This window comes from Thamnophis elegans, chromosome 4, assembly GCF_009769535.1.
Source record: "Thamnophis elegans isolate rThaEle1 chromosome 4, rThaEle1.pri, whole genome shotgun sequence".
In the NCBI taxonomy this organism is placed as follows: Eukaryota; Metazoa; Chordata; class Lepidosauria; order Squamata; family Colubridae; genus Thamnophis; species Thamnophis elegans.
The window spans coordinates 2,914,901-2,929,962 of NC_045544.1; the positions used below are offsets into that span (position 1 = coordinate 2,914,901).

The following is a 15,062-nucleotide window of genomic DNA, read 5'->3' on the forward strand; positions in this document are numbered from 1 at the left end:
AAAGGACGATTTGGGAGTAATGTTTGGAGGTGATTGGCCCCTCCCATAGGACATAAAGAAGGGGCAAAGGCACATGAGCCTTTGGAGGAACCAACTTCGTTCATGCTGGTCAGTTTACTTCCATTTTGACACTTTGCTCCATGTGGCCTTGCCAAGCTAATTGCCAATTAAGTCATTGGCAGCATTTCAAAGAAGATAAAGATGAGTGCTTACGAGACTTATCCCGAAGGACTTTGGCAGCCTACTGTAGAACTATTTGGGACTTATTACAGGCGGTGAATGGATATAATTCACAGCCTTTGAACAGAAAGAGGGTCTTTGGAACTAATCGTGTGTTTTTTACTGAATCAGGAAGCCTAGGTGAGAACATCATTCTGTGAAAGATGATTGCCTGTTTACTGCCTGGGTGGTGCTTTTCCAACATTGGATGAAGGTCAGGGGAATGCAGGAAATTCTCAAAGAAATGTATGGGTAGATATGAGAAAACCCTGAGTCAGCATGAGAACAAATATGGTCTAGGGAGCTTTTAAATTTGTAGGAGAGGTAAGCCTTGGCCACACCAGGAGAGCTGGTTAACAATAGCAATAGCAGTTAGACTTATATACCACTTCATAGGACTTTCAGCCCTCTCTAAGCAGTTTATAGAGTCAGCATATCACCCCCACAGTCTGGGTCCTCATTTCACCCACCTTGGAAGGATGGAAGGCTGAGTCAACCTTGAGCCGGTGAGATTTGAACCGCTGAACTGCAGATAGCAGTCAGCTGAAGTGGCCTGCAGTACTGCACCCTAACCACTGCACCACCTCAAATATGACATATTCCAGTTTGGAATATGTGTGCATCCCAAATATCTCTGTTCATAAAGACTGTCTCTCCTCTGAATAAGCCAAACATCCTTATGCCAACATTATGGCTATATTACCCTTTGTCTTGGGGAAACTATTTTAGTTGAATGTCTGCTTGTTTGGGCAGAAACAAGGGGAGCATGAGAAAGTTGAGGTCTTTGCAAATATATACTTTCTTTCTGAAATGAATGAGCTGAAGCCATTTCCTTTTCTTCTGCATCTGTTGCTGGAGCATACATTTGGATAACCATCATATTAAACAAAATTGTTCACAAACCACCTCCTTCTCTTGTCAATATCAGCCCAACCAGTTTGATCTACCAGGGGAAAATTGCCTTTAAACCCCTATACCTTGTGGGATTTGGGGTACTGAAGTGAGGAGAAGAGAGGCTGCTTTGGTGCCATGAAACAAGCCTCCCTGTAGAGATCTTTGCTAGTCCTTTAGAAGTCCTTGGAAGCTAAGATATTTTGGAGATTCTTTTCCTGATTTGACGTTGCCATCCTTCTCTCTTGTTTCTCTTCTCTGAAATTGTTATGTTGTTCTTATGTTTTATCTTCAGTTGTGTATTTTAAGTCATATACAATATTTTATGTGTTCTGAAGTTTGTTTTAATTGCACCTAGAAATATATTTAATAAATACTGTATTTCTCCAAAAATATGACCTACCCCAAAAGTAAGTCCTAGTTTGATTTTTACACATGCATCCAATATATGCCCTGCCCCCCCCAAAAAAAGCTCCAGTTAAGACCCCACCAACTCTGGGCTACAGGGATGGGGCAAGGCATATGGGTCAAAATTAAGTTAGTGTGGGGATGGGGGGATGGAGATGCCTTAATTACCAGGCCTCGCACACCCCAACATCTGCCTTGCTGGCCCAGCTCTTCTGTGAATGCTTGCCACTGCTGGCTTGCATTGCCCCAGCCTCCATTGTGCTGTCAGAGGCCTTCAGGAAAGTCCTCTGCAGGTGAGAAACGGGCTCCGTATTGATGCACGCAGTGCCCCCAGGCCTCGCTTTGCTATACATAAAGAAAATTATTTAGTCACTCAACAGGTATGTATAGAATCTTTGCAATAGCCTTCCTTGCTAGGAAAGTAATACTGTTCTTTCTTTGCTTTTCAGATTCCAGATAGTAAATAGTATGATTTTCCGACTGCAAGTATCCAGTTTAGATTCAATAACACCTAAGATGTCAATCTATAGTCAATTTATTTTACTTTTCATTGAATTGTGCTTCCCTCTTCATGCCTCTTGCATTCCATGTTTTCATTGTAATTTTGTCTTTTCAGCTTCGGATATATATATATATATATATATATATATATATATATATATATATATATATATATATATATATATATATATATATATATATACTATATATACTATATATACTATATATACTATATATACTATATATATATATATAGTGGAAGTGTGACCTTCCTCCCACACTTGGGCATACCAGGGGTTGTGACTTTAAGTATATACCTCCCACCCTGGCTGGCTGATAAAAGGAGTCGTTCTCTGTAGCTCAAATGGTTAACTCCCTGCCTGGGAGGCAATAGAGCACAGGTTCGAATCCCAGTAAGGATATGGCTAGCTGATGAGAGCTAAATAGCTTGAAATAGATCTATACTAGTCTTCCTTTATTTATTTATCAGCACAAATAAAAATATATATATATATATATATATATATATATATATATATATATATATATATATATATATATATATATATATATATATATATATATATATATATATATATATATATATATATATATATATATATATACACATACATACAGTACTTAACCATCCTGGGCAATTCTCCAGTAGCAGGTTAAGTGGCTTCCCAACTGAGGAGACCATCATGAGGCACTATCTCCCCCACCTTTTTATATTTTCTGTTTCCTGGTGAAATGCAAGAGTTGTTTGCCATTGTTATTTTTTCCTGTTCAATGTGCAACAATGATTCTGCCATTGTCACTAAAGTGATCATCCTCCTTCCGCAGCTTCTTACTATCCATTAAAAGTGCCTGCATGCTTTAGCAATAGCACTTAGACTTATATACTGATTCACAGTGCTTTTACAGCCCCCTTTGAGTGGTTTACAGACTCAGCATATTGCCCTCAACAATCTGGGCCCTCATTTTACCAACCTCGGAAGGATGGAAGGCTGAGAACCTTGAGCTGGTCAGGATTGAACTTCTGGCAGTGGGCAGAGTCATCCTCCTTTAGCTGGGAGAGCAGGATGACTTCCAGCTCTATGGTGGCCCTGTTATTGATATACATTGATATGCATTTACTCCCAATCAGATGTGGGTTCCTACCGGTTTGGTCCAGTTTGGCTGAGTAGGTAGTAATTTGGCCGGATATTCACCCGAAGAGGTTCTACCCTCAGGGCCACCATCTTGATTTTCTGTTCTACACATGTGCAGAACAATCTTCATTGAAAAATGTATTTTTTTTTCCTTTTCTAATGTGCACACGCACATATCTTTTTGCATGCTGAACCGGTAGTAATGCCGGCAGGAACCCACCTCTGCTCCCAAGGTTCTTCATTCATCCCTTCCAGGAATAAGGAAGCTAAGAGGCATCATAGCAGTATCTGAGGTAAAAGGATGAGCCTCTGTACCATTCCATATAAAACAGAATGGGTGTTTATTTGCTTATTCAAGTAGCAATCACAGATGTAACCCTGCTTTCTTTGCACAGTTGGGGTTTAAACAAATCAATAGATGAAACAGGGTGAACAATTAAGCAGTGTTTCTTATTTTACTGGGAACTAAAGATTGTTCCATTCCATTTCCGTGCCCAGCAATGGACCAAATTTAACAAACACCTTAAGATTCCTTTTACTTCATTATACCACTGTATAACTGATAGAAACATCATTATATTTTAAACATTATAGACTACGGAGAAAATAATTAGACAGACCTGATGTTTTTTTTCCCCAATCCTGTCACTCTGTTCTTTGAAGATTTTATTTTTTCCTTATCCCTCATAGCTAGCAATAGAAAAGATGCAATTAAAAACTTGAGTGTCATATTAGAAATCTCTGCCAAGTGACATATTGTCATTTCCAGTCACATTATGTAAGGCTTATCAATTAAAGAAAATTGCAGCTTTAGACAGCTCCAAATGAACTATAAGCATACATTATTTAGTAACCCATATTAAAAGTATATGCAAAATAGCTAATGGACCATTATTACAAGACATCTTATTCTAGAAGTCTTTGGAAAACAAAGTTTATAAATGAGAGAATTTCTTTGCTCAGCAAGACCTAAAAGGAAAACAATCAGGGACACTTCAAAATATCTCGATGGTGCATTGTTTATATTTGATTAGCCACTTATGGAAATTATGTTCTGCGCTGACATTTTAAAGCATCCCATTACAGTCATTAAATTATATTTGATAGTGCCAAACTGACAATTTATTCAAGTCACAACATTTAGAAACAAGACATTGACTTATGCAGCCAGGTAATAGTGAAAGTTACCCAGAACAGTAATAACAACATTCAATGTTTGTTTTTAAAATGGGAGGAAAAATACTCATAGGGATCTATAGGGAGAGGATTGGGAAATTGTGGTGGTGCAAAAAGTTTTAATTCAACTAATGCAACTTGTATCAGATATTGTGTCATCATTTTAATGTCGTTATGACTTAGTATAGAAGATTTCTATAGAAATCTTCATGCTAAATTAGTACAGTGGGACTATAAGTCTTGTATACTATTGGGTGACTGGAACGGCGTGATTGACACTAAAAGAGATAAGAAGACCTCTTGCCCTAATACTAAAATGCGAGCTAAGCTACCCAAACCTTTTTTTTTTTTTTTTTTTTTGACATGATGGACAACTTTGAATTGAGAGATATTTGGCGAGAAAGAAACACAGAGGAATATGATTTCACCTTCTTTTCGGATAGACATCAATCCTTTTCAAGGATTGATTTTATACTAATTACTAATGATTTACTTTCTAGGGTGAAGAAGACAAAGATTGCGGCGAGGGTCCTTTCGGATCATAACCCAGTTTGGATGGAATTGGGAAGGGCAGTGCAGCCAAGAAGGTCTTGGGAGGCTGAACGAAAACTTATTTAGATATTGGAAGTACATTAATGATTGTACAAAATTGTTATCTGAATACTTTGTTCTGAATATGAATAAGGGTACACCTATGGAATTTGTATGGGATGCAAGCAAAGCGTATATGAGAGGAGTACTGATGAATATAAACAAAATACATAGACATAAACAAGGGCTGAAACGAAAAGAATTGGAAGAGGAAATTAAAGGGAAAGAGTTGGAATTAACATTGAATCCAGGCGACACAAAGGTTAAGGAAGCAATTACTATATTAAAATCCCAATTTGATATGTTAATCTCTGATCAGACCCGTCCTCTGCCACCTGTCTCAGCTCTATGACCTCCCATTTAGGCACGCTATCAAGCCAAAGCACATGTGTGGGTGGCTGAGCACGCTCACATTTGCAAACCGGTAGGGAAGGTAAGTGAATATCACCCCTAAAGGTGCTGCTTTCCAGAGGGCAAAGAGAAAGGGGAGCTTGGGAAGTCTGGAATAGGGTTCTCCCGAGCGATTCCCAGAGTATATCTGTAGTTATGTATATAGTTGATTTGTGTGTCAAAATAAGTGAAGAACAAGAAAGGAAAGCACTCTTGAGTAACTCTGTGTCACCCTTGGTTCTTGGGCCCTCACAATATAGTTCAATTGTTTAGACTGAAAAAAAAGTGTTCTAAACCATAATACGTGGTTTATAAACAATAATTCAATATATCGGCTTACACAGTTATATTATAACTGAAGCAAAGAGACCAGCTGGTTAGGTTTATATGATATATGAGTCCAGCCTTTCCTTGCATCCCCACACCCTATTATAGGGAATAGTTTTAATCTAAGTTGATTATATATTTGTTTATCTGAAAATGATTCCCCAAATAATTTCCCTTTAAAATGAAAAGTCACCTTAAATTCTCTGAGAACATGATAAAGGAGACAGATTACTTTTTTTTCCCCCCAGTCTAATTTTAGCAGGGAGATCAGTTTAAATCCTGGAGATTTGGTTGTATGAATAAGTATGGTAAGCAGAGGTGGGATCCTACCAGTTTAACAACCAGTTCTGTGTGTGTGAATGTGCGTGTGTGTGTGTGTGTGTGTGTGTGTCTGTGTCTGTGTGTGTCTGTGTGTGAAATCACCTTCCACATTACTGCTGGGGAGAAAAACAGCTGAGGCGCACCAATCCATTCTGCTGCGCCTATCAGCTAGGCTTCAGAAAAGGGAATATAGGTGAGAATAGCACAAGGGCTGGTGGGCAGGAAGACCCAGCTGGAAGTCAGAATGAACCTGTTCGCTCCCAGCTGATAGTCGAAGCTATCAGTTCCCCTGAACCAGTCCACACCAATGGAATTTCACACCTAATAGTAAGTAATAATGGACTGTGTAACATAGACTATAAACACACTAGAGAGAGCTGTGCTGTAAAAACTCACATAAAAGAACATGAATAAGGAACAGCAAAGATATATCTCCTAACCTGATAGAGTTTTCCCCTTCTTTTTTTACTTGTATATGTTTCAGGTGGGAAATGTCAGAAATGCAAATCCTTTGATGGCACACCTACATTTTGCATGATAATTAGAGCCACAAATGAGTCAACTATAGTTTTAACCAATGTGTGTGTGTGTGTTTAGTTTATGGTTCAATGTGTGAACCTAGAAACAGTATTAATCAAATAGTCAGTTTTATTAACCTGGACTGTTATGTTAGACAAGCACAGTCTCACTGGTTCTCTTTTTCTCTTTTAAACACAGATACACATACTCAATACTTATAAGTAGGGAAAATTCTGAGAGCCAAGAGTTTTGGAAATAGCTTTCCTCAGTTTTGATATTTTAAGTTACATTCCTGTCTTGCAAATTCTATGTAAATTCAGTCAAGTGCTTCACAGGAAGAAATATTTCCGAAGTATTAAGCAAAATGATGATTTTCTAATCTTCATAAAATTATCTTGATTCTTACCAGTCAGCAAAATCAGCAGAAAAGTGCAATAGTCTATTGCCCACAGCACAAGGAAGTATACTAGGAAAGAGTTGCCTTTAAATTAAATGAAACAATTTACACTGTTTTCAGTCTAACCTCATATTTTTCCACATAAACATATATGCTCCCCAGGTGGGTTCCTCCCAGCATTACTAACGGTTTGGTGTGCACATTTTTTTGTGTGTACGCATTTGAACATTAAAAGGTCTGCACATGCACACAACATTAGAAAAGGGGGAAAACCTACATTTTCCCAATGATGATGTTTCTGCGCATGTGCAGAACAGAAAATCAAGATGGCCGCACCGAGCATAGAACCGGTTTGGGCGCGTGTCTGGATGAGTTACTACCCTCTTGGCCGAACTGGTCCAAGCCAGTAGGAACCGATCTCTAATGCTCACCATATTTACTTAGAAAATACTCTCTCTCTCTCTCTCTCTCTCTCTCTCTCTCTCTCTCTCTCTCTCTCTCTCTCTCTCTCTCTCTCTCTCTCTCTCTCTCCCCCCTCTCTCTCCCCCCCTCTCTCTCTCTCCCTCCCTCCCTCCCTCTTTCTCTCTCTCTGGAATATTAGTGTATACACTTTATAATAATAAAAGTAATAAGAAGATACAACATGGAATAATTGAATAACAATGGACTACAACCTAATATAAATGTCTATTATTATTAGAAATACATAAGTTGACTAAATGTAATACTTATATTTTATTAGTTTTATTTGTATTAGAATGTATGACACCCAGGTGCCACACTGTTCACACATTTTGATATATTAAAAAAAAAAAAAACTTGAAAAAAATAAGTATCTGAGTTTATCATCATTGCAGAAAGAAAAAGAAAGAAAGAAAGAAAGAAAGAAAGAAAGAAAGAAAGAAAGAAAGAAAGAAAGAAAGATATTATTTAAATAATGTGGCCTCCAACTTTTATGATTAAATGAACTTGATCATAACTAGAGCCACACAGTTTGCTAAACTCGGTGCTTTATTATTCTTCATAATTAACAGCAATCTTATCATTCAAATTAACACTAGAACTAAATTTATATTTTGTGAATTATTTTGGGAAGGAAAAACACAATAATGATTAAGGACTTGAAGATCCCATTTAATGATGAACTCCTGTAGGAATTGTATACTGGGGCTGTGGGGGCTGAGTTTATATGCTTCACGGCAGATGCCTCAAATGTCTTAATATTGTACAAAATTAGAATTGTTTTCTTTCATCTTTTTTCTGATGCTTTAAGCTTTTGTGGATTGAAAGTGTTGCAATACTGTCTCCTTAAGCATCTTCAGACCACCAAACAACACCCCGGAGGTAGAATTCAGCTGGTTCTCTCTGGTTCAGGCGAACCAGTAGCGGCGGCTGCAGGAGGCTCCGCCTACCTGCCCTGACATAATCCATGAGCATTGCACATGCGCAGACGCGGCACACGTGCTCACATTTGCGAACGGGTAGGGAAGGTTAGTGAATCCCACCGCTGCAACACCCACATATTCTCACTACGAAAAATGAACTATATATTCATAAATTCTCACTATGAAAAATAATCACAACAGGGAAAAAGAACGGAAGATGGACGGTTTGTGTATCTCTTTGCCAAAGTGATATGCTGCTTGTCTGACTGCCTCAAGTCAGGAGCCGAGGTGGCACAGTGGTTAGGGTGCTGTACTGCAGGCCACTTCAGCTGACTGTTATCTGCAGTTCAGCGGTTCAAATCTCACCGGCTCAAGGTTGACTCAGCCTTCCATCCTTCCGAGGTGGGTGAAATGAGGACCCAGACTGTGGGGGGGGATATGCTGACTCTGTAAACCGCTTAGAGAGAGCTGAAAGCCCTATGAAGCGGTATACAAGTCTAACTGCTATTGCTATTGCTATTCCTAAGTGAGTCAGGGCCTAAATATCAAATGATTAAAAACATTAAAATTAAGGTTGGCAAATGATTAAATAAAAGGTTAAAGCATGAGCATAGCCTAGTCAGGAGATGACTTTTTGTCTACCACTCAATCAACCTCATCCTCCAGCATAGCATGCCCTCATCGGGGTCCCTAGTCAACCAGCAGAGCCAGGTTTTAAGGCCCTTCCAAAAGTCAGAAGTGTAGTGGCAGCTCTCATCTTTAGAGGCAAAATGTTCCAAAGGACAGGGGCCATGGATAGAAGGCTCTTCTCCTTGACTTCACTAACTAACTAAATTTCCTTGGCTAATGGAGTCCAAAGAATAGCAATAGCAATAGCAGTTAGACTTATATACCGCTTCATAGGGCTTTCAGCCCTCTCTAAGCGGTTTACAGAGTCAGCATATTGCCCCCAACAACAATCCGGGTCCTCATTTTACCCACCTCGGAGGGACGGAAGGCTGAGTCAACCCTGAGCCGGTGAGATTTGAACAGCCGAACTGCAGAACTGCAGTCAGCTGAAGTAGCCTGCAGTGCTGCATTTAACCACTGCGCCACCTCGGCTCTTCAGAAGGCCTCTTCTGCAAGTGCAAGTGGGGCAAACCAATCCCATTGGGGCAAGATGGTATCCCAGATATCCTGGTTTGATGCTATGAAGGTTTTTAAAGGTACCAATCAGACACAGAAACAAACTGGCAACAAATGCAGTTCCGTAGCGTTAAATGTGCCACCTTCCGCCTCTCCAGGACTGTCCATGCATGATTACCAGGCAGATGTTGCTTTAGGTACTTCCCTACTGAGCAAATAGTAAAGCCATTTGCTCTGCATTTTAGGAACTCGGTGCTTAGGACTGGGGTATCCATACGTGCAAATGAAGAAGCCATGTGAAGGAAATCAAAGTATTTATGTGGAATGCCATTGGGATGGCTGGTCATTTTTTCCAGTAAGACACTATTGGACTCCATAAAGACTCTCTTGTGACACATAAGTAGCCTTCTCTTGCATTAGTGCTCACTTCTTTCTACCTCTGAGGATGATGGGGAAATTTGGAGAAATAGGAAGCTGAATTGTCTTTCTCTTATCTAGTCAATCAATTTTATATTATCGTGTTGCATTTTCTGAAATGTTCATATTCCTTAAGGTCATCGCAAACCATTCAGACGAAAAGATCCAGCTCCTTGACGATAATTTGGGATTCAAATGAGAACCACTGCAGAACAATATACCAGAAGAATGCGTGCCAGCTTATTATCAGGGGAATGGATACTGTTTTCCCAGTGAAAGAATCAATCATTTGTCTCGGAGCTGGCCATATCAAATATAACATCCAAACTCTTCTCTGTTTTGTTCCTTTTCCTGTTGCCTGTTCTTTTAACTCAATTTATACTATATTTTCATCTAGTTTCCTTATGCTGAACACCCATAACTGTTCAAAATTGGAATTGATTCCCGTATAAATGAGTTGGTTTAGACTGGGAAGGGGATACTTCCATTAAAAGAGTAACATCTGTTCTAAAAGCACAGCATTTTGTGTTTTATTCAGCAGAGATTATCACAAGCACCTGGTTCTAGCTGTGCTCATTTATGGTGGGAACACCATATGGGCATGTATTTGTCCTGGCTCAGTGTATGCTAGCTCAGTGACAATGAAGGAATTTCAGCCTAGTTGTTTGTTATGTCCTTGCTTCCCATCTCCAAGGCAAGGTTTGTGCTATTTCTAAAGCCTTACCTCTGCAAAATGGCACTGGGAAATCCCATGATGCTCCATTTCCAGGACTCATGAAACATGTCAGCACAGCATGGCCTTCCAGGATGTAGCCTGCGATGCAACTATACCGGATTTTATCTCCAATATTGAACCTTGTGCCATGAAGAATGCCTTTAGGTATTTCCCCAGGGTTGCCACAGGTATGGCTGGGCAGAACTATTAGGAAAGAGAGAGAGAGAGAGAGAAAGAGATTTAGCACAATAGAATGTTCCCAATAAATTTTCATTGACAAGGATTGCTTGTATAAGTCACATTTTTCTTTGCTTCTCTGCTTTCGTTCAGAGCAAATAAATTTCAATTAAAATGTCAGAAATTCTCATGCCAGATCTAAATCTGTAATATATAGTTTTCCTGAATTTTATACTTGAGAAAGTATTTTAGTTGTTTCAGCTATTTGTATTGCAGCATGCGTACAATTGATGCATTTCCATAAAAAAAAAAATCAATTGGAGTTTGGCCATTTGCTTCAATCTGATACGGCCAGGGTACAATGCTATTTATCTTACTATGTAACATTTAATAGAGCAGTTTGCAAACAGAATTGCCTAGGAAGATTGACTGGCATATGATGTCGAGTAAGAGATCAGACTGAAGCAAAAATCACCCTCAGCCATTTATGTTTCCCCCATATAAGCTATAGTGGAATGAGAAGGATTTGGGAAGGCAGAAGTTTAATTTGGAACTATTTACATGGAAGCTTCAAAGGATTATAGTACTTGGCTCACTTGTTCAGTCCCACAAACTAAGAAGGATTAGGAAGTGTGTATATATGGAAAGAAAAACATCAAGAAAGTCTACAGTTGTTGGCTAGACCACAATATCTTATAGGCCCAATTATAAAATAAGGAGTTAATTTTATTCTTTATGAGACTTTCTATGACGATCTGAGCACAATCATTCCTACATGTAATTATGATTGCTGTGCTGCCCCAGCAGTATATAGCTAGGGTAGGAATTAAGAATTGTCTCATTTAAGAAACTACCTCATGGGAAATGCAGGCAGAGACTGCCTTATGGGAAGTGTAGTTCCATGACATGTGATCACATCTCTGTTTATGATTAGCCACCGGGCCAATCTTGCCCACATGCAAAATTTATAGCCGGGTAGTTCAATTGTTTTTGTGAACCGGAATAGCAGCATTCTACATCTCCACTCAGCATGGGGATAAACTCATCATCTTTTTACACTACGTGATGGGACAGATCACGAAAAGTCAGAAGAATCTTAACACTGAACTGTAAGTTTTGTTATTAAGGATGCCTGATAATAAATGTGGTTTGAAAGAGATTCCTAAATGTGGAGTTAACTGGGTGCCTGAGCAGAACCTCATTGCCTGGAGCAGAACAGTAAAAAGATGGTGATGTTTTCGCTCCCCTCCAGTAAAAAGATGATGATGATGATTTTATCCCCATGCTGAGTGGAGATGTAGAATGCTGCTATTCCGGTTCACAAACGCAATTGAACTACCCGGCTATAAACTTTGCATGTGGGCAAGATGCCCTGGTGGCCAATCATAAACAGAGATGTGATCACATGTCATGGAGCTACATTTCCCATAAAGCAGTCTCTGCCTGCATTTCCCATGAGGTAGTTTCTTAAAGGAGACAGTTCTTAATTCCTACACTAGCTATATACTGCTGCACAATTGTTCTGTTGGTAACAGAAGTGGATCTGAATTTCTTGTATATCATGGGGTTGTGGTTGGAGAATGATATTTGTATTAAGGCAAATCCTGTAAAGCCAAAGATCTTGCAGGATTTGCCTTAACAACAACTGGGTTTTCTTTGTTCAGAAACAGATGATCAAGCTTTGTTCTCCGCCCATCTGGATTTGAACGGAAAGTGACCCAGGAAAAAGGTGGCATCATCTGACATAGTTAAAATCAAAGCACATTAATCAGACCGTGTATTTCCATGTACTATGCAAATAAATTCTATCTAGCGGCCATGCATGTTCGGCATACTCATTTATCGATCTACATAAAGCACTTCAGTGATAAATGCAGCTTCCACGTGGTTCATACCAACTCAAGAGTAGATCCAGAGGATTAGGAAAGAATTTTTCCTCAAAAAAATGCTTAGATGTATCAAAGTCACATGTATTTAGGGAAACAATATTTCCTTGCTAAAGAGTGTTTGGCAATCTCAATTTTCTCCTTCTGTAACTCATTTATTTGCTAATTATGGTTACCAAATGCCCCCAACACATCACTGCCCTCTGATTAACCAAACCTATAAAGTCTGTCCTCTCTCCTCTTACAGGCTGGTTGGTTTGCTTTAAGTTCCAATCCTTCAGCATTATCTTTGGAAGATTGTTTCATTCTGAAAGGATTTGGGGGATGTAGAATTTCAAATATTATAGATATTATATTAAATATTAAATATCATGGAAGGAACAAGCAGGCAGGAAATATGGAAATTAAAATCCAAACACAGCCAACTAATCCATTTAAAACAACAAAGCCAACATTCCACACCCACCCACCTATATTTATAGAAAAACGGCAGCTCCGATCACGCTTTGCTCGCACAAGCACGAAGCCAAAGGGACCAGCCTGAAGATGACGAGTGTGACCTCTTCAAAACATTGTCAAGAAACTGTCAACCTTACACAGGAAAAGACCAGAATACACCAAGACCTGCATACCTATACCCATGAAAATCTACGAATATATATATATATATATATATATATATATATATATATATGTATGTATGTATGTATGTATGTATGTATGTATGTATGTATGTATGTATGTATGTACGTATGTACGTATGTACGTACGCACGCACGTACGTATGCATGCATGCATGCATGCATGCTCCTCCCATATTTGGGGACAATGGGTGCTTTGACATAACACACACACACACACACACACACACACACACACACACACACAATATTTATTTGAGAAGATTGGAATGAATGCCAAGATCAGGTGTTCCATCCTTACATAATTGAAGTTCAATATTTTGCATTATTCTATATAAAAGCAAAGGCTGGATGCACATTTCAAGATTTGCATAATCACAGTAGTCCATAACTGTCAGAAAAAATGATATCAATTACTTGCATAGCTGTCTATGTAATAGTGATTTACCTTTAAATTACAAATGGATCAGCCAATTTTGATTTAACAAGATTTTGATATATCTTTCAAATACCACTTTCAGGTTTTCTATCAAAATCCCGTGTGAAATTCACATTCACTTCAGAGATTACAACAAGAAAAGAGATACCTAGCAAAACCCTGTACAACCAAACCATAAAATTGTTTGGGAGAAAAACAAAACACACTGGCTTGAAATACACAATATAGTGAAGCTGGTGGCAGCACCTTTTGCCTATATTTCAGGTCTTATTAGGGAAGTGTAATCCAAAGAGACCATTTCAAATGCATTTAAAAAACCCTCAAGAAAAAATGCCATTATGCTGTATCATGATGCAGTTTTATCACAAGGTTGCTTCTGTAACTACTGCTTGCACAAGTGCAATGTACCAATGCTTTTTTGCATTCAGCATAATATATGCAGAGTTCATTAATTAAAGAAGCCAGGCCTTCTATCAAGTATACCGTGAAACAACTTTTTCTCTTAACTATTACATGATTTTTTTACAAAGGTACCAAAAATGTAAAAATGTTGTCTTTGGGAAAAACATGTTTATAACTGCATCTTAAGCTGACCATTCAATCTATACGGAGCATTGTTGTTCAAACTTGACAATTTTAAGAGACATGCTTCTTAACAAAGGAATTCTGCAAACTGAAGTCCACACATCTTTAAATTGCCAAGACTGGAAAAAACAAACAAACAAACAAACAAACAAAAAACAAACAAACACTGGTTTACGAAGTATCACTCTAGCATTCATGCCTATAATATTAGCAATAGCAGTTAGACTTATATACCGCTTCATAGGGCTTTCAGCCCTCTCTAAGCAGTTTACAGAGTCAGCATATATCGCCCCCACAGTCTGGGTCCTCATTTCACCCACCTCGGAAGGATGGAAGGCTGAGTCAACCTTGAGCCGGTGAGATTTGAACCGCCAAACTGCAGATAGCAGTCAGCTGAAGTGGCCTGCAGTACTGCACTCTAACCACTGTGCCACCTTGGCTCTTACTTATATTGGGCTGAAATTACTGTTGCAAACTGTTACTCTTATTAATTCTGCGAACTATTATTTCATATCAGTATTATATGTTTTCTACAGGACATTTCCAATAAGCCGTATGCCTATCCCAGTCTGGTTTTCTACACATTGCCTTTTCACCTTTTTGTTATCCTTGTTGGGTGTCCATCGATCTTCTCCTCACTTCCTGTGCGCCATATTTGTTGCCACATTCTCAATTCCCCTTCCTTCCCTGTTCTCCCCAAATGGTGCCCCCCCCATGCTTTTCTCCTCATGTATGCAAAGACTATTAAAAACACAATCTTTTAAGTACTGGAATGCAGGTAAAGGAAGAGTGGGAAAT

The 15,062-nt window shown here is 38.8% G+C and overlaps 1 protein-coding gene across 1 annotated transcript in view; it reads right to left on the reverse strand.

Moving 5' to 3' along the window:
* The window catches only part of CSMD1 (CUB and Sushi multiple domains 1), a 982,247-nt gene that overhangs the window by 629,646 nt on the left and 337,539 nt on the right, over positions 1-15,062 (reverse strand). The window contains exon 4 of the mRNA XM_032215147.1: positions 10,546-10,740. Within this exon, the coding sequence (XP_032071038.1) occupies positions 10,546-10,740 (195 nt within the window). The remainder of the gene's footprint in view (positions 1-10,545; positions 10,741-15,062) is intronic.